General features: G+C 44.1%; 1 protein-coding gene across 2 annotated transcripts in view; it reads left to right on the forward strand.

The window, feature by feature from the left end:
* Nucleotides 1-23,861, forward strand: part of PCMTD2 (protein-L-isoaspartate (D-aspartate) O-methyltransferase domain containing 2) — a 99,058-nt gene that overhangs the window by 65,218 nt on the left and 9,979 nt on the right. The window contains exons 2-3 of one of the 2 annotated variants that reach the window (XM_078391994.1): nt 17,358-17,417; nt 22,678-23,015. In XM_078391994.1, coding sequence (XP_078248120.1) covers nt 22,709-23,015 — 307 coding nt within the window. In that variant the 5' untranslated portion in view covers nt 17,358-17,417; nt 22,678-22,708. Of the gene's footprint in view, nt 1-17,284; nt 17,418-22,677; nt 23,016-23,861 lie in introns of those variants that run through there. The other variant, XM_020809778.3, reaches the window with a different exon arrangement.

Consider the following 23,861-nt stretch of genomic DNA (forward strand, 5'->3'; position numbering starts at 1 on the left):
AGATCCTAACCCCTCCTAGCTTGGAATACCTTCCAACTCAAGTCCATTCAGTTTTTCACTGGATTGTTTCGTATCCCAGCGCTGTGCCATCAATTTATCACATTCCCGCCTGTCCCTTGATTGCTTCACCAAACACAGGGCACAAGCTACATGTTGTGTCGCTGCCACCAGTTGATTACATCAACATTATGTATGATTAATAATAGAGGTCCAGGTGGTATGTCATTTTAAATAGAACCAAATAGAAGTTAGTCATTGTTACAGGAAATAAAAGTTCAGTCAGTGTTGTTAAACCTCAACTAAAACAACATATCTTTCTATTCTCTTTCGCTTTCCCAAACTCTCTGTCAATTCCAAACTCCCAAACTCAAACTCTAATCTCCAAAAACCCCATCTAACTCTCTCCTCCCCCTCCTCTTATATCTTGTGACTCCGCCTCTCCAGCACTCCCATTGGTCAATGCAGATATTACATTAATATTCATGACCTGGGTGGACACCACACCATCTTTCCATGCTTCCTTATTAGAGTAGAAAAGGAATGAGAAAAGTGAAGCGACTGGAGACCGAGACCAAAATGGACTACACTATTACGTTCCTGTTTACTACGTACAAGTGTGAAAGCTGGCCAGTGAAGAAAGCAGACAGGGAAAAAATGCATTTGTTTGAAATGTGGTGCTGGAGGAGAGCTTTGTGGAGTCTGAATACCCCGAAAGAAGTGGGTCCTCAATCAAATCAAGCCTGAATTTTTTTTTTCTGGAAGCAAAAATGCTGAAACTGAGGCTGTCGTACATTGGGCTCATCATGAGAAGACAAGGCATCCTGGAAAAGGCAATAACACCAGGAAGAGTCAAAGGCAGGAGGAAAGGAGGAAAATGAAATATGAGACAGATTGACTCCCTAAAAGGAACCACTGCTTTGAGATTACAAGAGTTGAGCAGAGTTGTTGAGGACAGGGCCTTTCGGAGGTCACTCATTCATAAGGTCACCACAAATCAGGGGTAACTTGACAGCAGGAAGCAAGAAAGACAACCGGAAAATGATTTAGTGTGTGTAGCTCGTAGTTCTAAAACATTTCATAGGGGAGGAGTGGGGGAGTAGCTATTATGTGTGTGTGTGTGTTTTTTAAAAGAAGCAATGTAAAGAAATGGGGATGGTTAATTAACCATGACTCTCCGATACATCTTGTTCAATTTGCCCCCAAGCAAAACACGCCATTCAAAAGTAAATGGGTTATGTTTGCTCCTAAAATGAACTTCACCGCACACAAGCAGGTCCCTACTCTTCACAACAACAGATTCCCCTTCTTCCATCTCAACTGCCCTCTGTACTAAACAGCTTTGTGGGGGAGCCCAGCCTCTTAGGCACTGGAGTGCTTTCGAATATATGTATCTGGTTCTGAAAATCAAAATATAGACAAGGACAAAAGCATGGGTTGTTGTTTTTTTAAGAAACATCCCTCTCCATTGAAAACGCAGCATAAATATAAAACAACAGGCCCTTTTGTTCCCAGAAGCGGCTACACAGTTTGCTCATTAGGATTTTTAAATGTCCTTATCCCTTCAATGAACCCCACCTCGTATCTGTACGGAGCAATTCATGGAATAATGGCGATTCCAGGGAGAAACTCTCTTTAGTGCACTTCAGTGCAAGATTTCGATGGAAATAAGGTTGTAGGGGGTTTGCTGGTTGCTTTTTACTGGCAATGATAAAAAGCTGTACACACATTTATGAGTGTGTGTCTTTTATTATTATTTCTTTTGTTTTCTCCCACTCTTCGATGTTGCTGGTTTTTTAAAATAAGATATCTCATTTGAGGCTTAGCTGAAAGAAGAGGGCATGTTTTGCTAATACTTGCAGAAAGTTTTCAAGGCTTGGATTTCCACAGGGGGCTAAAAGTTGCCTCAAGAACGGGAGATGGAGCCGGTCCAGCAGGCAAGAGGTTCTGCACTTATCCTGGCAACATAGAAACATAAGAACATAAGAACAGCCCTGCTGGATGAAGCCAAGGGCCCTTCTAGTCCAGCTCCCTGTATCTCACTGTGGCCCCACCAGATGCCTCTGGGAGCCCACGAGACCACAAGAGACCTGTCTCCTGATCCCCTTTCCCTGCATCTGGCCTTTTAAGCCTTGTGATTGTACATCCCCATCATGGATTGTCACCTGCGATGGACTTTTCTTCCAGGAATCTGTCCCATCCTGTTTTAAAGGCATCTAGTCCAGATGCCATCACCGCATCCTGTGGCAAGGAGTTCCACAGACTAACAACACACAAGAAAGATTTCCTTTTGTCTCTTCTCACTCTCCCAACACTTCATTGGAGTGGATGTCCCCTGGTTCTAGTATTGCGTGAGATGAGAAAGAGTTTCCCTCTATCCATTTTATCCATCTCTTGCAACACGTTAAATGCAGAGGTAGGAATTTCAGACTAGGGGCCACCGATGTCATTGTCATGCTGGGATGACATCGTCACATTGCCAAATCTTGAGTGGCTGGCTGCCTTCGTGTCACACCAACATCACCCCTACTATGTGATCCGTGATTGGCTAGGATCATTCTGGGCAGGACAAGCAGCAATCAAGTAGCCCCAGAGCAGCCACCAAGACAGGAAGCCGTGACTGCATGCCATGCTAAATGTAAGAGGTTTTAAAGAAAACATTGCACTGCCCAAGCATGAGAAGAGATGTGATAGACTAGCTACACCAGCCTTCTGTTAGCACAGTGGTCAGTCAGCGTTTTTTTGGACAAAACACACACATACACACACACACACACACACACACACACACACACAGAGGCATGGTTCTAGTTTCACCTTCTATCACATGCTCCTCAGCAACCGATCTGCAAAGGCACTGCCATTTTAATGGACCTTCAATTCACTACTAAGTTTGGGCAACTCCGTTACTCAGTCACCTCCAAAAGGTCTTATCATTGCTCAACTCTTGGAGACTCAAGGCTTCTTTTGCAGAGTCAGTCCATCTCTTGTTCAGTCTTCTTTTGAGGGTGGAGTTAGACCGGGTTTCATGTTTCATTCTGTAAACTCTCCACAGTACTGTGTGTTCACTCATGAAACTGCACACAAGTCAAGTCAAGTCAATAGATTCTCTTCCTGCTGCTTTCCACTTTCCCCCAGCATTAATAAACTTCCTGGTAAGTCTTGCCTTCTCTTGATATGCCCAAAGTATGAGAGCCTGTGTTACTCACTTTTGCTTCTTGGGAAAGTCCAGGCTTAATGTGATCATTTCTTCGTCTTTCTGATGGTCCAGGGTCTCTATAAAGCTTTCATGCAACACCATATTTCAAATAAATCTTTAATTTTTTTTCTGCCAGTTTTCTTTATTTTTCACCTTTCTCATCCATCCATTGTAATCAGGAATACCAGACTATAAATCATCTTCAGTGACCAGAGGTGAAATATACCCATGCTGATCACTAGCCATGGATGATGCAAAGTTCAAGGAGTTTATCTGCCTTCAAAATTGTCCACCTTGGCAGCCATCAGCACATCCTGTGGCAGTTAATTCTACAGCTTGAATATGCATTTGGCCAGAATCCTATTGGTGATTTGTACCTGTATAAGGATGGTTATCCAGTGCTATTTAGTGGGTAGAGTGATCAACCAGTATTTAGGAGACCTTGGTTCAAATCCTCACTCGATCATGAAAATTTATGGGGGCAATGGGTGTGGACCAGGTAAAAACACTTCTTACTCATATCACTTATCTTGAAAGCCCTATTAGGTTTACAGTAAGTCGGTTGTGACTTCACCACACATAACACTCACACAAGGAAAGCTGTGTCTGGCAGCATTAAAGAGTTGAATTCCTGGCCATCCTTCTAATCAGACACATGATCAGGAATACAAGCAGCACCTTGTTAATGAATGGACATACACCGCCAAGACTCGCGTGATTTCCCTTATGCATGCACAAGCCACCAACAGGATTCTGGCCACCTGACAGAAACCTGTCATCCTGGTGGAGAATTAGTGCAGGGAAATCACCACAGAGGGAGACCCCAGCTGCAATACAAGGATATCTGCAAGCAGGATCTGAAGACCTCAGGAATGGAACTCAACAGATGGGAAACCCTGACTTCTGAGAGTTCAGCCTGGAGGCAGGCATTGCATCACAGCCTCTCCCAATTTGTAGAGGCACTTGTCCAGCAGGCTGAGGCAAAGAGGCAGTCCCGAAAGCAGCAAAACCAGGGAGCTGGACAGGGATCAGATTGTATTTGTCTTCAGTGTGGAAGGGATGATCCCTCTCAAATTGGCCTTCTCAGTCACACTAGACGCTGTTCCAAGACCTCCATCCAGAGCACGTTACCATAGTCTCTCGAGACTGAAGGATGCCTAATCTAATCTAAGGTATCAAGCTTGTCAAACAAAAGTTTTACGCAAATCTATAATTGTGTTCACATTTGCAACCCTTTCTCTTTGTTTATTTGCGTGATGGGTTTTCTGTAGTTGCTTTTGCATCACCAACGAGGTTATTGCTTTGTTATGCTTTGCAGTATGGGGCTGGAGGTGATCAATACAACTTGTCCTTTCTTAACAAATTGGCAGCACCCGCTGAATAATTGAACACTTATGTTGTGTTTCCAACAGCTGCTGTGGGAGCTATTATCACACAATGCTCTCTACTTGGAACTGGCATTCTTTATCACATGGAAGGGAATTGAATCGGTTTAAGAAGGCATTGTGTATGCTTTAGAGAGCTCTTGGGCCCTTCCAATATCCTTTCAGGGAAAACATCCTCAAAGACGTGATTCAGAGATACAAAATGATGAATCGTATCATAACTATTCTGCCAGATACTCCCAATCATCATTAACCTGTTATTGTCAAGACAAACATCAACGACTGGGATTTTAAAACCAATAGTGGCTCCCGAAAACAGCTGCCAACAGAACGGCAGGCTCGTTCAGCAAATTTTTTCACTAAGCTCCAACGTTATGGAAAGAGCATGTGGTACAGTCCTCTGGGGACTCTGCCATAACAGAATGCATAAGGAGGGAGATGTTTGAAAACATGCAAACCATTTCAAAATCCCCATGCACAAGGAAACTTTGTTGTTTTCCTTGTGCACCCCCTCAGAAATATAACTAAAAATGGCCAAATTCCACAGGTTTGATACAAACACAAAAACTCCCCCCCATCTGAAAGCTTGATCAAAGGGCTTTCTTTACATGTACCAAGTTTTGAATCCGGGATAAGAGGGCAGGATTTGGCCTGAGATTTCCAGATGGGCATTTGGTGTACAGCTAGTATAATGGTTGCCAGTCAACCAGACCTCATCCCTTTAATTTTTCAAGGTCCAGATCTGAGCCCAGCCAGATTCTTGTGGTGGCGTGGGGGCTGAGACCTTCTCATGCCAGCGAAGTGGAAAAAGAGAAAGGTTTTGAGAGAAACATTCCTGGGAATTGGAGTTTTCCCGGGCCCAGGGGGTGGCCTGAACCTCTTTCGAATATCAGCAGGGAAATCCTCCAAAGTTGGCCCTGAGTATTCTTTTTAGCAAGGAATATAAATATGATTGATTACATTAAACTAGATATAAATGGTTTCATTTTCAATTAGTTCACTATGTTGTTGTTGTTTAGTCATTAAGTCATGTCCAACTCTTCGTGACCCCATGGACCAGAGCACTCCCGGAGTTGGGTCAAATTCATGTCGGTCTCTTCGATGACACTGTCCAACCTCTTGGAAAGAAAGCCACTTTGCTTTCTTTCATTCCCTTTTCTTTGGGATGCTTTTTGTTGCTGCCTCCTGTACAATGTTACGGGCCTCCATCCATAGTTCTTCAGGCACTCTGTCCACCAAATCTAGTTCCTTAAATCTCTTCTTCATTTCCAGTGTGTATTCATAAGGGATTGGTTTAGATTATACCTGACTAGCCCAGTGGTTTTTCCTACTCTCTTCAGTTTAAGCTTGAATTTTGCTGTAAGAAGCTGATGATCAGAGCCACTATCCGCTCCAGGTCTTGTTTTTTCCTGACTGTATAGAGCTTCTCCATCTCTGGCTGCAGAGCCACCTCTGCAGTTCATCATAGGTAGAAGGAAAAATGACAACACTTGTCATATTTGGGGTGCGTCATAACAAGGCAAAGCAAAAAAAAGGAAAGTGTGCTGCTTATGTACTGCCCCATGATGCTTAAAGCAAGATTTGCTGGGAAAGAGTAAGAAAGTGTGGCTAGGGAATATTCAAGGCAGCAGGAAGGGAGGAAGACAAAATATGAGATGGACTGACACCTTAAAGGAAGTCACAGACTTGGGTTTGCAAGAGCTGAGCAGGGCTGTTGAGGACAGGGCATTTTGGAGATGGCTCATTCATAGCATCACCATGCATCAGAGGTGACTTACAGCACATAACAACAACAACAACAACAACAACAACAACAACAACAACAACAACAACAACCTTAGATTGTATTAGATTTAGAAATGGGCATGAACAGCCAGTTCAGCAGTCAATCCTTACTGGTTTGCCACCTCAACAGGTGGCTTGGTGCCCCAGACACTTTGGCTGGCACCCACTTGGTGGTAATGTCTCAGCTTCCCTGCCCCACCTCCTCCAGGGGCTGCTTATGAGTGGGCACCCACCAAAAGGAGTGGGGCACTGAACCCCCAAACACCTGTTACAGTGATAAATGGACCAGGGGGTGGCCTGCCCAACTGGGAGTTCATGCCCATCTTTAATTAGATTAGATTAAATTGCACTAGATTAGCAAACCAATGGAAAGACAGATGGATATTATCCCATTCTTATAAACGATTTCTTCCAGGGAAGGCAGAAGTGTTTCGGAAGAGTCCTCCTGGATCAAACTAAAGACCTGTCTAGTCCACCCTTGCATTGGCCAAGCAGAAGCCTTTGGAAGCCCACCAACACGAAGGGAGTTGCACTCTCTATGCAGACCTGAGTGACACATAGGAGCACAATTGCAGTCTCTGATGCAGTAGTGATCTGATCTAAACACCAAAGTGCTGCAACAGGTCCTTGTGGAAGCTACAGCTCACCTTCATTTCTGTTGTCTTTCCTTGTCACACCCTGCCATACCCCCCATTTGACAAAAGCTGGGCCTGTAAAGAGGGCTAGCAACTTCTTACAGCTGCCTTGTGCCAATTAATCACATCCATTTACATCCATTTGTATCTTGTTCCCATTAGCAAAACTTTTGGGGGGGGGGATGCTGAAAAAAGCCAGAGATCACTCAGAATCAGACAAAAAGCACTCCTTGTACACTTCAGAATAAAATGATCTCAGAAATAGAGATGTATTTTTAAACAGAGCTCAGGGGAAAAATACTGTCTCAAACTGCAACTCCTAGAATTTTCATCATAGCCAAATATAACTATTCTAAGCTCTGCTTTTAGCTATCATCTCCACTGATTTGAATACGTGCACACTGATTAATGAGGTAAATACTGATTTATTAATCTAGTGATTAAAGCTTGAGGACCCAATTAGGGAGGTAGTCCGTGTGCTGCCGTTGTTTTAAATGAATAGCTATATACATATACAGTGCTTGGGAACAGACATAGCAAAGATGGTTTGCTTTCATGCCCTAATTGTCTAATGAGGAATGAGTGTGCAGCCTCGTTATATTTTTCAAGGATTCACTGTGTTAGCAGCAGTTATCGTACTGTGGCTCATTAGAGAACGGCTTTTACTTTTCTAGAAGCAGAATAATATGTTTTGCATATTAGATGCAGGTAAGAGATGCTGTGGATTTACCTGATACAGAGCGGACCGTATCCTTCTCTGTGGAATTTAGTGGATCCAATCTCATAACAGTGGTGAATCCACCTTTGAGGTTTTCCTGTCTTTCAGGAGCTATCCATGGTGCTGGAAGCCTTTGGGGCATTGCATTCAACAGCTTGGATGACTCCCGTAATGTTTGGAGCGAAATTCAAAGTAGATTTATTGCCTCCACAACATGGATGCCTCCAGCCTTCGGTGACCCTTCGCCTCAACACTGGCAGCCTTCATGCGTCTGACACAGGCAGGGGAAAACCAAGGGCTGTTGCAATTTGCATTGCAACCTCCAGCCCACAGTAATTAAAAAGAGAGAGCAACTGTACTCAAAGCTGTTTTCTAAATGTAGCATCTTGGTGGCTTTTAATACCATCAGTTGTAGCTTTTTTGGGGGGGGGAACCAATCAGTCAACAAGGAGATTGGTTCTACAAACCTGTGAAGGAGGAGTGCGTATAAGTAAGCTGTCCATAGTGATTCAGTCCATAGAAGAAGAAGGAGAGGGTGAGAAAAGTGAGGGAAAACAAGAGGCTGAAGACTTGACAGTTGTGAAAGAGGCAGGAGAAGTTGACTCCAAGGGAAAGGCGGGAAAGGTAGAGATTTGCTTAGGGGAAGAGGGTAATAAGGGATATGGGGCGGAGCAAGAGCTGACAATGTGGAAAGAGGATATAAATGAAGAGGGTGTGCGTTGGTTCAGTTCAGTTGTAGCTGATTATGAAAGAAAGAGGATAGAAACGCGGAGGAGATAAACTGAGAACATAAGAACCCAAGGACTTTTGAGGGACTTCCCGAACTTAAAGGTGGGAGGACTGTGGCCTGAACCCAAATCAGGAGAAACTAAGCCAACCCAGTTCATGACTAAAGAATGGACTATGATCGTGGCACCACGTGAACTTGAACTGCAGAGGGAAGCCGAGATAGTTTATAAGCACTTTTACGATCAACCGGACAAAAGAGGTTGGATTCGCCACGCATGCTGTGGGACGATCTGTGCCCTGAGAAGTACTCCTCCCCAAAGGCCAGATTACAGGGAATGGCATGGGAGAATTCACTGCTGAGTCCGTGAGACTATGGGAAAAGTTTTGGTTCTGTTCGTTGTGGCTTGTTGCCCAAGTTAAAACTCTTCGAGTTAAAACTCTTCGATCCTATAAGTAATGTGCTGGAGGAGATAAACGAGAATAAAAAGGACAGTTTGAAAGTTGTCAAGACTTCTCCCTCCTTATTTCCTGCTGAAAGTGAGGAGTCGCCCCAAGAGAGTAAAGAACCCAATCACAAGACCTTTATGGGTCGCGTTCCTAGCTAAAGGACCATCCTCGGGCAATGAGAGGCTCTTAATGGAGTCAATAAAATAGCTTTAGAACTGGGGCTGCATGGTGTACAGCTGAAACACATTCTTGCCCGCCATATTAGGAGATCTGCAGCTTCATTTGGAATTAGATACAAGCACAAAATACCAGTTTGGTGGTTCAAGTCCAGTTCATTTACTGGCTGAAGAGGTTTTGGCATTTCCAAGCCTCGCTTTCTCCTGCAGGAGCCCACTCAGAAAGCCAGGATGCTAGGATGCTGGAAGCCAGGATGCTACCTCCGAGTGTTCGTTCACCAGAGGTTGGTGGGCCATCAATCCAGAATGGACTGCCGATCCAATCGTTCGGGCCCATCTCTCTTTGGAATTCATTGACAACTACAAGCATAAGTCCAGCGAGTATCAGACTAAAAGTGGTGAAAGTTGCCAGGGGCTCTTCTGATCTGTAGGTCAGAGCAACTGAGTTACTTAACAAAATTTGCCCAGGGGAGAACCCAACTAAAGCAGATGCATCACAGACTGTTAAACTCTCAGTTCACAGTTCGCCATCTAATGGCATCAACAGAAATTGCTAAATTTGAGAACGATGCTAAGAAAGCCCGATTTTGCATGCTCGGTGCTCCCTGGGCTCCATCAAATACCAAGACTCTGTAGTTTTATCCCTGCTGTATAGATCTTCACTATATTGCTTTCTGCCTTCTCTTTATTTTCTCCTGGTCAGATAGTGTGCTTCCCTGTTGGCAGTTCAACATTCCTAGTATAGACTTAACTTTCCCTTTGATTTCTTGGATCTTCTGGAAGATATATCTTGTTTTTCCTCTTTTGTTGTTATCCTCTATTTCTTTTCACTGGACATTATCATAGTTCTCTTTGTCTCTACTTGACAATCATTGAAAAGCTGCATTCAGGATCTTGACTTTACTTCGGTCACCTACTTCGGTCAACTCACAGCAACCCTAGAAGGCACCAAAACCTACAGAAGAGGAAATAAGCACCAATATCTTCCAACCCAATTCACTCTTGTAAAGAAGATACTGTCCAACCGTCTTGAATGCACTGAATCCTGTCTCATTTTGGAAGCAAAGCTGAGTCAGGGCTACTTCATACTTGAACGGGAAAACACCAGGGAATTACCAGTAGCAATGGGCACGAAACATCGGTTCGGTGCTTCGTGCTGGTCTGGCGGATGGCTGAACAGGTGCCCTGTGGTTTGGCACCTGCCCCCTCCAGCAGGCACCCACTGAGCTATGCTGCCCTACCTCCTCTGGGTGCTGCCTCTGAGGGGATGCCCACTGGAGGGGGTGGGATGCCAAACCATGGAATATCTGTTTGGTTGTTTGCCGAACTGTTTCTCGCCCATCCAATGCATGCTTCAAACCCAGGAGCTTGGGCCTCTACACCTTGTCAATGGAGGCTGCCTTTTCCCTCGGACTCCACCACAGGGTCTAAGGTCACCTTTGTGTTGGCATGGGCTGCTTTCTGTATCAGCACCAGCCTAAGGCAATGAGGTTTGCTGGGGGACCTGGATCCAGCCAGGTGGCCTCTGTCCCTTTCAGACAGACCTCTCTCATGGGTCTGTTGCAGGAGAATAAAACCGAGAGGAAGTTACCTATGATGTTTACTGTGAAGGACAGGACAGATATAAATGGGGGTGGGCGGACTGGTGAATGGATGGATGAGAACAAGGAAGGACACCTGCTGCAATACTTTTAATTGTTGATCCTCCACTATAGAATTTTCCCCACCTAACTCAGAGGGCAAACACTTTCTGTTGTTGTTGTTGTGTGCCCTCAAGTTGCCACCGACGTATGGCCACCCTATGAATGAGCGATCTCCAGACTGTCCCTATCTTCAGCCTCCCTGCTCAGCTCTTGCAGACTCACGCTTGTGGCTTCCTTTAGGAAATCAATCCATCTCCTATTGGGCCTTCCTCTTCTCCTGCTGCCTTCCTCCTTGCCCACCATTGTTGCCTTGTCCGGAGAATCCTTCCTTCTCAAGAGGTACCCAAAGTAAGACAGTCTTAGTTTCATCATTTTTACCTCCAGGGATAGTTCAGGCTTGAATTGATCTAGGACCCACCTGTTTGTCTTTCTACATAGTTCCGTGTTCTGCTGTCCACAGGTGTGTTCTGTGTAAGGCCAACACTGAGGCTGTACAAGTTGTCAATTAAAACATGGTGGATCTTTGAGGATAGTGTTTTGATGTCTTTTGTAGTTTAGAAATATCATTTCTACTTCTTCAGAGTGACATGCATCTTGTTCTTTCCTGTACAGTTGGAATAGACAGGGAAATGAGACTGCGAACTGCCTAACCCACCCCCCAAACCCAAATATTTTAAATTAAAAATACCAAATGGTAGTGGAAGAAAGAAATCAGGAGGACGGGGCGGTTCTCTGCACGAGCCAGCTTCTCAGAAGATTAGTTCTACGCTGCATAGATTTGAACAGCATGATTTCCTTTTTTGCACTTTCCTCTGCAATAAATAAATAAATAAATAAATCATCATCATCATAATCATCATCATAGGCATCCTTCAGTCTCGAAAGACTATGGCAACGTGCTCTTGGCTTACTACACCATCAACTGGAAGGTCATACAGAGCCCTTTACTGCAGCCTTGCATCCAGAAGGTTAGTGTTTAAAGCAGGAGGGACTTTGAATGGAGGTGAAGTAGAGGGAGACTGAATTTTGGGGGGCATCCTTCAGTCTTGAGAGATGATGGTAACGTGCTATGTATGGAGGACTTGGAACAGTGTCTAGTGTGGCTGAGAAGGCCAATTCGAGAGTGACAATCCCTTCCACACTGAAGACAAATCCAATCTGTCCCCTGTCCAGCTCCCTGATTTTGCTGCTTTGGGGATGGCCTCTTTGCCTCGGCCTGCTGGACAAGGGTCTCTTCAAATTGGGAGAGGCCGTGATGCACTGCCTGCCTCCAGGCTGAACGCTCAGATGTCAGGGTTTCCCATCTGTTGAGGTTAACAGACCGTGCCGAGGTAGCACCTTACTGGCTGGGGGCTGCCCAGCTTAAGGCGGGCTGTATCTACCTAGTGAGGAGCAATGAACTCTCCCACCATCAGAAGTAGCCCCTGGCATCATGCTCTATGCCAGTCGAGCAAAGACTTATAACTGGTAACTGCTACTTCCCGTGTTGTTTACAAATAAATCAGTATTCAATAAATACTGTGCTGTTAAGTGGCCTGAGAAAGCTGAGTCTTGAGTTTATCTAGGGCCCTGTTGTTATCCATATTGTAGCCGCCACTTCCCATGTCCGGTCTGATAGCAGCAGCTTGGCTCTCTCTCTCTCTCTCTCTCTCTCTCTCTCTCACACACACACACACACACACACACACACATACACACACACACACACAACACACACACACACACACACACACACACACACACACACACACACACACACACACACACACACACACACACACAATGGTGGTTCCACATGGCAATAGGGTGCTGGGCATGCTTGGAAGCTGATACAGGTTGCTAGATTATGTTTCTGGAACCACAAGAGTTATATATGGATTTTGAACTACACAGGAAGCCAAGCACCCTGAATCCCGGGATTGCTGAAGGGAGAAGTGTAGTGTGAACATCCTTAGGCTTTCTAGTGCTTAAGAAGACCTGCGAACAACTCAAGAGTCAACTACTTTTTAATTTGGCTGGGGACCACAAGCCTTTACTTCTATCAACTCTGCATAGTCATACAGGCAGGCTTCTACTATTAACCGGCTATAGTTCTGCAAAATCTGAGCAAGGGTGACCCCTTGTGGCCAAAACCATCCAAAACAGAGAATTTTTTGCACAGGAACCATTTCATTTCGACAACATCTCGCAGCCCCTTAAAACCTAACAAGATTTTTTTTATGGATCGCAGCTCTTTTCCTTAGAAGCATCTAAAGCACCTGAAGACGTTGGCTAGAGTTTGTGAAAGTTCATGACAAATAACTAGGGTCCAAAGTGCCACAAGAGTCCCTGTTATTTTGGCTACCCCAGACAGATACCTTTGTGAAAACTATTATTTATCTTAACTTCTGTCATAGTTCCCATAATACTTTTCAGGTGTGCAAAAAGTCTTTGGTGAAATTATCTGTTTTCCAAAAAATCCTTTGAGAAAGAGACCAATTGCAAGAGTCTGGAGTTGGGTTGAGAGGTGGAAGGTTACTTAAAGCCACAGAGCAAATTTGCGGCTAAAGCAACATTTGAACCAGAGTCTTCCTGATCCATCGTAGGGCAATCTTTCCATTTATGCTAGATCCGTGGTTTGGGTCTCTGGCTGCAGAGCCAGAGGTTGGGAGTTCGATTCCCCCACTGTGTCCCTTCCAGCTCTGCACTTCTAGGAAGAAAGCCGCCATCTCCAAGAGGAAGAAAGTACCTATTATTGTATTCCCTCTGTTGAGCATCACAGAGGAGACCCATGGCATTGGAGGGGAAACAGGCATTCTTGGGCTGAATCTCCCAGAAGCCTTCACCACTAGCTGTGCTGGCCAGGACTTCTGGGAGTTGTAGTCCAAGGATATCTAGCGACCACTGCTCATCTTGATTTTTGCATGCCACAGAGATTCCATTTGAAGAGTTAATATACAGTAGTTTGTTCAGGACCGTATCTGTTCAAACAGCTCTACTAAGAACAGCATCATAGTCTGCGTTGCATGGCAAACTTTCCTATACAATTGCTTTGGTTTCAGTGAATGCTACAATTTTCCTCCTGTAATGTTGCTGCACGGACTTCAACTTGACAATGTCTCTTCCTGTATAATTCAAAAGGAACTCGTGATTTCTCTCCAGTTCCTTATGCCAAACTTCAATAACTCTGCTATGCATTCATAAACACCTCTAAACAACTTCAGGTCATTTCTGGTTATGCCATTCTACCCAATGAGGTGAAAAGAACACTGTTTGCATTAGTGTGTTGCCTGGGAAAAGGGGCTTACCATGGAGTTCCATGGAAGGCTGTTTAGGCTAATTTTCTCTTCTTCCTCCCCCTCCCTCTTTTCGTCCTTTTCCTCATTGTATCTAACACTGAATGCACTCTAAAGCAGCCATTCTCAACCATTCTTTGGCCACGGCCATCAACACAATGTGAAAGAAATATAGGCTGAATCAAGACTGTATCAATTTCATAACTTTATTAGCCTTTGCCCTGCTTTATTTTGAATTCCAAGGCCAAACTTCCCTGTTGTTCCTTTTATCTCTTGACTCCCTACTTTGGCATTCCAGTCCCCTGGAATGAGAAGAACATCTTTCTTTGGTGTCAGTTCTAGAAGGTGTTGTAAATCTTCAAAAAATTGGTCAATTTCAGTCTCCTCAGCAATGGAGGTTGGTGCATAAACTTGGATTATTGTCATGTTGAAAGGTCTGCCTTGGATTCGTATTGGGCAAAGGGAGAAGGGCAAAGGGAGAAGCTCTATACAGTCAGCAAAAACAAGACCTGGAGCTGATTGTGGCTCTGATCATCAGCTTCTCATAGCAAAATTCAAGCTTAAACTGAAGAGAGTAGGAAAAACCACTGGGCTACTCAGATATAATCTAAACCAAATCCCTCATGAATACACAGAGGAAGTGAAGAACAGATTTAAGGAACTCGATTTGGTGGACAGAGTGCCTGAAGAACTTTGGATAGAGGCTCGTAACATTATACAGGAGGCAGCAACGAAAACCATCCCAAAGAAAAGGAAATGCAAGAAAGCAAAGTGGCTGTCCAACGAGGCCTTAGAAATAGCAGAGAGGAGAAGGGAAACAAAATGCAAGGGAGATAGGGAAAGTTACAGAAAACTGAATGCAGACTTCCAAAGAATAGCAAGGAGAGTCAAGAGGGCCTTCTTAAATGAACAATGCAAAGAAATAGAGGAAGATAACAGAAAAGGAAAGACCAGAGATCTGTTCAGGAAAATTGGAGATATTAGAGGAACATTTTGCGCAAAGATGAACATGATAAAAGACAAAAATGGAAGGGACCTTACAGAAGCAGAAAACATCAAGAAGAGGTGGCAAGAATACACAGAGGAATTATATCAGAAAGATTTGGATATCCCGGACAACCCAGACAATGTAGTTGCTGACCTTGAGCCAGACATCCTGGAGAGCGAAGTCAAGTGGGCCTTAGAAAGCCTGGCTAACAACAAGGCCAGTGGAGGTGATGGCATTCCAGTTGAACTATTTAAGATCTTAAAAGATGATGCTGTTAAGGTGCTACATTCAATATGCCAGCAAGTTTGGAAAACTCAACAGTGGCCAGAGGACTGGAAAAGATCAGTCTACATCCCAATACCAAAGAAAGGCAGTGCCAAAGAATGCTCCAACTACCGCACAATTGCACTCATTTCACACGCTAGCAAGGTTATGCTCAAAATCCTACAAGGTAGGCTTCAGCAATATGTGGACCGAGAACTCCCAGATGTACAAGCAGGATTCCAAAGGGGCAGAGGACCTCGAGACCAAATTGCTAACATGCGCTGGATTATGGAGAAAGCCAGAGAGTTCCAGAAAAACATCTACTTCTGCTTTATTGATTATGCAAAAGCCTTTGACTGTGTGGACCACAGCAAACTATGGCAAGTCCTTAAAGAAATGGGCGTGCCTGACCACCTTATCCATCTCCTGAGAAACCTATATGTGGGACAGGAAGCAACAGTTAGAACTGGATATGGAACAACTGATTGGGTCAAAATTGGGAAAGGAGTACGACAAGGCTGTATATTGTCTCCCTGCTTATTTAACTTATATGCAGAGTACATCATGTGGAAGGCTGGACTGGAGGAATCCCAAACTGGAATTAAGATTGCCGGAAGAAATATCAACAACCTCCAATATGCAGATGATACCACTCTGATGGCAGAAAGCGAGGAGGAACTAAAGAACCTTGTAATGAGGGTGAAAGAGGAGAGTGCAAAAAACGGTCTGAAACTCAACATCAAAAAAACTAAGATCATGGCCACTGGTCCCATCTCATCCTGGCAAATAGAAGGGGAAGATATGGAGGCAGTGACAGATTTTACTTTCTTGGGCTCCATGATCACTGCAGATGGAGACAGCAGCCACGAAATTAAAAGACCCCTGCTTCTTGGGAGGAAAGCGATGACAAACCTTGACAGCATCTTAAAAAGCAGAGATTTCACCTTGCCAACAAAAGTCCGAATAGTCAAAGCTATGGTTTTTCCTGTAGTGATGTATGGAAGTGAGAGCTGGACCATAAGGAAGGCTGACCGCTGAAGAATGGATGCTTTTGAATTGTGGTGCTGGAGGAGGCTCTTGAGAGTCCCCTGGACTGCAAAGAGAACAAACCTATCCATTCTGAAGGAAATCAACCCTGAGTGATCACTGGAAGGACAGATCCTGAAGCTGAGACTCCAATATTTTGGCCATCTCATGAGGAGAGAAGACTCCCTGGAAAAGACCCTGATGTTGGGAAAGTGTGAGGGCAAGAGGAGAAGGGGACGACCGAGGACGAGATGGCTGGACAGGGTCATCGAAGTGACCAACATGAATTTGACCCAACTCCGGGAGGCAGTGGAAGACAGGAGGGCCTGGCGTGCTCTGGTCCATGGGGTCACGAAGAGTCGGACACGGCTAAACGACTAAATGAACGAAACGAATGTCTGCATGTAATTTGTTTGTTGTTGTTGTTATTGTTATTACAGTATTGTTATTACAGTAATGTTATTATTGTTATTGTTATTGTTATTGTTGTGATGATGATGGTGGTGGTGGTGATGATGATGGTGATGATGATGATGACGATGATGTCGTTTATCTAAAATCCAGTGGAGCTGTAGCATAAAAATGCAACTGCTAAGTAGCAACAAAACTGATAACACCCCTCCCCCCCCTTCCATGGTCCTCAACAGGGAAAAGTGGCTACTGCAGTCTGGACTATGGCTAGTAGGCTCGCGTGGGTGGGGGGAGGGCTCTGGGAGCTACAGAGATTGTGGGAAGGGAGGCCAGGAGGAGGAGGAGACGAAAAAGAACTTTTCTGAATGGGGAGACCATTCCCCCCTTTCCCTCCGAACTTCATTCCCCCTGGTACTTCCCACCCCTCCTCCCGGATGGTACAACCCTCCGTCTTGCTCCCCAGCCACCCCCCTCCACCACCCCTTCCGTTTCGGCCAGAATGGTACGTTCCCCACCTGACCCGCTCCCGCTCGCCTCCCTCCCGCCCGCCCGCTCGTTCGTCGCGCGCAGAGTCCGTCCGTCGGCCGTGCGCCGCGCCTGCGCAGTGGCGTTTCCCCGAGGGAGGTGTTTCCTCCAGCTGAGGGACTGTTGACAGCCGTGAGGGGAGGAAGAGGAGGAGGAGGAGGAGGACGGGCGGACAGACAGACAGACAGACGGGCCGGCGGAGGCGGAGGGGCAGGTAGAGCTTCGCCGGCTGTTCTTCCCTCAGGGCTTCTCCTCCCCCCCTCCTCTAATTGTGAGCCAAAGACGGGGGGAGGGGGGGAAGAGAAGGAGAAGGGAGAACCCCCCCCTCGCTCCAGGTCGGGCCCCCTCTCTTTTCTGACGGGGGGGCGCCTCCCCCTCGAGGGCTTGCGCCGCCTTCTCTCCCCCCCCCCCCGCTCATCGCCTTTAACGAAGGCTTCTCTTCCTCTCGCCCCCCTCCGAGCCCCAAAGGAGAAGCACTCACCCCCACACACACACACTCAGGCTCCAATCTGGGGTATCACCTGCTTCCCCCCCCCTTGGAGGTAAAGGACCCCTCCCCCACCACCAACACCTCCCTGCTGGAGTGAAACTACCCCTCCCCACCTAAAAGAAGGCCTAAACCTTCTTACAAAGATTCCCAGCACGGTTTGGAGATCGATTCTTACCCCCTCCCCTCCCAAAAATAACAACACCCAATAATAATAAACCTGTATTTGGGGTTAAAGGCCTGCACTCCCATACTCTCCTCCTCCTCCTCCTTCCCCCCCCCCAAGCCTTGCAAACTTTCCCCATTTCACTCCTCCTTCACCTCCCCCAGCCCATTGGAATGCGAATGGGTAGCCATCATCCCCCACCAACCCCCCACCCCTTGGGGTCTTTAAATAGCATCTGTGGTTGCACCTGCACAGGTAAAGAGGCAGGTCGTAGAGGACGCTTCCACCTTCTTTCCCCGTATTCCCCCCCCCCCGTTCTGTCTGGTGTTTTTGTGCTTGTCGTGTGTTGCTTTGTGAGCACGGGGACGTGTGCGAGATGAATAAATGTCCCTCTCTGTGTGGTTTGTTTCTCTTCTCACTGCTGCTTCAAAATAATGGATCCTGCACAAAGCTTCTCCTCTTCCTCTCTCCCTATTGACTTCTTCCAATATGAATGAGGCCAGTCGGTCCTCTCCCCACAAATGCCAGGACTTTAAAATTTCTCCGCACGCGACTCCCTCTTGGATTCAGAATAATGAGGATAAGTTCCCCACTCTTTCCACCCACTCTTTTCCTAGCCCAAACAAATATAGAGGCCTTGGCGAACCTTTCCTTCATTCCACCTGTTGATAAAAATACTGTGACTTCTTTTCCTGATATGTCCCAGTCGTCTGAATCTACCCCATCTTACTCCGCTTGACCATGGGAGCAATGAGTTCTTTCCATTCCTTTTCTAAGACCCCAGAATTTGTCCTCAGCCTGAAGCTCAGTCCTCAAGATAATGGGTACAAGACCTCTGATCCTTGTCATCTTCATTTTCCCAGCATTGTCATGTCTCTCTCTTCTAATTTTGCCATGCTGTACCACTCCCCTCCAAAAAAAAAAAAGGTTGGCAGGTGTAAAGTTTTGCCTCTTGCCCATATTCTCTTAGCATAATCTTTCCCTCTTTTTCTTCCTCTTTTCCAATGAGCACCACCAACATCACTCAATCCATCCCCCTTAGTAAGCCTTCTATGGTGATCATGGGATCACTTGATTCATGCTCTTCCTGCTGCTATTCCTTGTCTTAAAAGCAGTGGGCACAAAGTCACTCTCTTTGTCATGTCACCTTCCTGCCTTGTGACAATGAGGTCTTGTTGCACTAACAAAAGTGTAAGGATCCCTTTCTGCTTTTCCAATGAGGTTCTAGTGTCTGCCTACATGCACAAACCCATTTATCATACTAGTTCTATATACCTTTTAAGCCTCAGATTCTCTGCTACTGTTGTAAGGGGAATGTGGTGGGAAAGCACAGGAAAGTTACAAATGGATGGTGCTGATGTCTAGACTCCTAAAATTCTGAGAATGAAGTAGGGTGACAATATATACATTGTGCAGGAAAAAAAACCTAGTTTCCTTGATGTGTTTCTCTTTGCTTTCAGATCTGAACATTTATCTCACTTAGAGCACAAAGTTTCCAGACAAGAAAAGGGTGTTTTGTTTTGTTTTTTCAAGTGGCACCCAGTGAATATCCCAGTCTTAATCCATCTGAACAAGAGTTTCAGTTCAAAAAAGAAATCTTTTTCAGCTGTACCTATTTGTGTATTATCAAATCCTCTATCCAGTATTCCATCTGGTATCTTTCAAGGATAGGAATCCTTTCAGGATATAAGCAAAGTTCTGTAACTCTGCTTCATTTTGTTAATATTGATTATCTGGGCCTACAATCCACACAGCAATGTTTTGGCTAACTGCAAGTATGTATGAGGCATGGGAAAGGTGCCTGAGACAGTAAATGTATGGCCAGAGAATGAAAATAAATGCAGACATATTTTAGTATTTAGCTGTAATATATTTTGAAACTAGGATGTCTGCAGCAAGTCTTGGCTGTAAAACAACTACTGCTCTAGGCTGTGGGAAGACTGTTCATTACCACTGCTCCCCCCCTCACTTGTGCTACACATCTCTTCTGTGTGAGGGCAATATAGACAGGAGACTCTGCTTTCAGCAAGTGTGCCCTGAATTGGCTGCAAACCAATTATCTCTTGTAGTGGCACAACAGAGTGCACAAAGGCATGCTAATAACCCTGTAACTGGACTGCAGCCAGGTCAGAGAGCAGCAGTCTTGAATTGGGAACTCTTTGATTTTGTCCTCAAGTCCTTTTGTTACTAATGGAAATCAGATGCAAAATGTAGTGGTCGAAGCTATGTGCATTTTGCTTAAAGTAAACTTTACATCAAATTAAGAATCCAGAAAAGAAGATGGGGAAAGGCATTCACACTAAATTACATTGGGAACTCTGTGTTTTAGTTTGTTCATAGTTTCCATGACATAGTGCTTAGAATATTTTGTTCATGTTCGATATTTCCTATTCTCTTTTTCTTAAAAGCATCCTCCTTGTTCTAACAGATGGAAAGGTGTTCTTAATAACATAAGGGCAGTATATCACTGTGTTGTATAACTTTGCTTTATGCAAAGAGAGGATTCCAGCTGTAGTGTTTACTATTAGTAGGTGTGCAAAATCTCCCTGTGATTTTCTCAGTGATGCATCCAGTTGCTCATTAAGTGGGACAGGAGTCTGGACTAGATGGACTTTGGAGCTGCTTGAACATGTTTGCCATCTATTCTCTGCAGGAATCTTTTGACGGAGCAGTTAATCAATGCATGGATTGATCAGAAAACAATCAGGAACAGAACATAGAGGCAATAGGCCAAGTTATCCCCTTGTCTTTCTTTCTTTCTCTCTCTGTCAGCACACGCATAGTTGGTTGAAGTGGAAAACACACCACAGCTCATGATCTTCCCTGAAAATTAAGTAGGAGATAGCAAACTGTGGCTTTCTGGCACTCCCCCCCCCATGTGCATAGAGCCTGAAGACAACTTTGAAGAGTTTTCCTGGAGTTCATATTACATATCTAAATACTAATTGTATTTATAGCCATAGGCCATCATAATAAAACACAGTAAAACACGGGGAAATAAAACAACCAAAAGGAGAACAATGTGGCAGTTATCCCCTTGAGGCCATATGGTTTCTTTGATGCCTCAATTCTGCCACCACCATAAAGCCCTCTGCTGGCAGGGCACGTCTACCTATTAGCTAGTTTCAAATTCATACATTTTCAGTTCTGAGGAAGAAGCCCAAATTATGCAAAAATATACAAGCTCAGTAATTCTGCATAAACTAAAAGCTGAGTAACATTCAAAACAGTGCTGTATTCAAAGTTTGATTTTGTGGTACTAAGTATCACAAGCTCACTAACTGCGTTTAAGCAATGGGCACTTTGTTGCAACATACCCATAAGATCTGTGCAGTGTTAATCTCTTGTACTGTATCTTGTTTGGATTTTGCAGTATGTTCTGGATTTGTGCATAGGTTTTTGATGGACGTGGAAAGATCACCTTTCTGCTGAATAAATGCAACAGTGAAGACAAGGGAATGTTGTAAACCAAGAACAAACAGAATCTGCTGCTTTTGCAGTTCCTGTCAAAACAGCAAAGCACTGTTAATAAAAATTCACATTGTGTTCTTCCTATATGAAATGTTAACAGTCTGTAAGAAAGAGGTGGACAGTTTTAGCATTGCAAACTGAACTTTTTATGTTGAAAAGTGTTCCATATTACATTTGTGGAGCAGTAATTGTATAGATCTGATCCTTTTTACTTTTTTGTGATAATTGTATATTAGACCTCATGGCAGAGTCATGGTTGAAGTCTGGTTGTCAACTCCTAAGACTTGTTCCTTTATATAACACAAACTCCAAATTTCATTTGATTTTAAGGCTGGGATCCAAGCAACTACTTTAAAGGCACTCTGGGTTCTTGACATTTTCCCCTGCACAGAGTCTTGACAAAATACTTTGATTTTTCTTTACCACTGCCTGACTTACATGTATATTCCTGTTTGCATGTCTGGTTAGCTGGCATCCTGATTATCTCTAGTAATACTGTATCTCTTTAAATTCTAGGGGGAGGCCTGGTGGGGAGCTGGAATAGGAGTTTGAGGAGGGGTCTGTTCCAGAGCCCATCTTATTTGTTAAGAGAGCAAGTTGTTAGTAACCATGTCAGAAACCTCAAGAAATAATGGCCTGATCTGATGGTTATAGGCCTGTCATTTCTTGTTTTCAGAGTGTCCTCATGCAGCATTAATGGTGTTCTTTTGTTCACCCTGTTGGCAGAAACAAAGCATGCTTCTCTGGATGTAAAAAAAAAAAAAAAATCAATTTATCACTGTGAGTTACAAGTCATGCCCAGTATCCAGAAGCAGTTAAAGACAATAGTTGATAGTGCAATAAAATTGTAGTTTTAGAAGAGTTAGCCATTTTGGTCTGTGCTAGCATATCAAACAAAAACAAAAAAAATGAAGAAGATAAAAACATTGTAACACCTTAAAGACTAACTGCTGTATTTTAATGTCATATGTCTGAGGAAGTGGGCTTCCTCCACTTAAAATATAGCTGTTAATCTTTAAGGTGTCACAACATTTTTTCTTCTTTATATACTTTTTCTTTTGTTTTTCCTGATACAATAAAATTGGTTCATCAAGAAAATCACTGCTGTCTGATATCTTAGGGTTGTGTCATTGCAGTAGTGAATTACATGCCTCATTGAAGGGGAGATGTCCAGTTGAGAAAAGAGACCTGTAACTATTTGTATATATGGATATTGTATATTGTTTGTGTATATTAGCTCCATTATGATCTCGTATACAGAACGTTCTGCCTTCTGGACTCTCATGCTGAGCAATTTCTTCCAATTAGTATAGTGACTATTTTCTTTTTCTTTTTTTCTCCCACATTCAGTTGACAATTGTTTTCTGAACCAGTGTGAGCAATGGGAGGTGCTGTGAGTGCAGGAGAGGACAACGATGAGTTAATTGATAACCTGAAAGAGGCTCAGTACATCCGGACAGAGCTGGTGGAGCAGGCCTTCAGGGCTGTTGACAGAGCAGACTATTACCTTGAAGAGTTTAAGGATAATGCATACAAAGACTTGGCATGGAAACATGGGAACATTCACCTCTCTGCTCCCTGCATTTACTCCGAGGTCATGGAAGCCCTGGATCTACAACCTGGGCTTTCCTTCTTGAATTTGGGAAGTGGCACTGGCTATCTTAGTTCCATGGTTGGACTCATCTTGGGTAAGAAAGCCTTTTCACCAGCTAAACTGTCCCTCTTCTTCTCCTGCAGAGAACAGAGTGCTTTTTTTAAAATCAGGCTTCAGTAGAAAAGGAAGTATTATTTGGCTTTGCTTTTAAGTACAGTACTTTTGTAAAATATTTCCAAAGTGCAGTACCAGAATTGGGTACTAGAGGGAGCCAGTTAATATTTCTCTATTTCTTCTGATTCTCATTGTGTATGTATGTAAGCATGTATGTATTTATTTGATTTATATGCCCCCCCCCTAATCTGGCCAAAGGCCACTCTGAGTGGTTCACAATATGAAAATAACAATAATAATCATAACGCAACACAACATAACTAAAAGTTCATAATAAGCACAAAATAGATAATACATTTCATAATACAGCGGGGTTTGCCTAACAAATTCCCACATCCTCCTTCAGGAAAAAAGAGCAAATGCACAATGGGGCCAGAGTAGGACTCGGGCAACCTGAATTGAGTGAAAGAGTAGCACTCCGAATTCTTGCTCAGCCTTGGATACTTACCTATTTTTTGTCTTTGTATTTATTCTAATTCTACATCTTTCCCTGAGTCCCACTTCTGAATGTAAACAGAATGCACTCCAGCATGGACACCATTCTCTGGCTGTCCTTTCACTTATGAAGAAAATCACTTGTTAATATTGCTTAAAGTGTTTTTATCCTACTTTACAACATTTAAAAATCTAAGATAGCTCATAACACGTTTTAGAACCATGAATGCTTAAACAAAATAAAAGTGAAAGAATAAGTGCTTGAGATGTCATTTTTTCACCCTTTTCCCCTTCCCAATGAGTTACCTGTATTCAATAATAATATTAATAA

This window comes from Pogona vitticeps, chromosome 4 (assembly GCF_051106095.1).
Source record: "Pogona vitticeps strain Pit_001003342236 chromosome 4, PviZW2.1, whole genome shotgun sequence".
Taxonomy (NCBI): domain Eukaryota; kingdom Metazoa; phylum Chordata; class Lepidosauria; order Squamata; family Agamidae; genus Pogona; species Pogona vitticeps.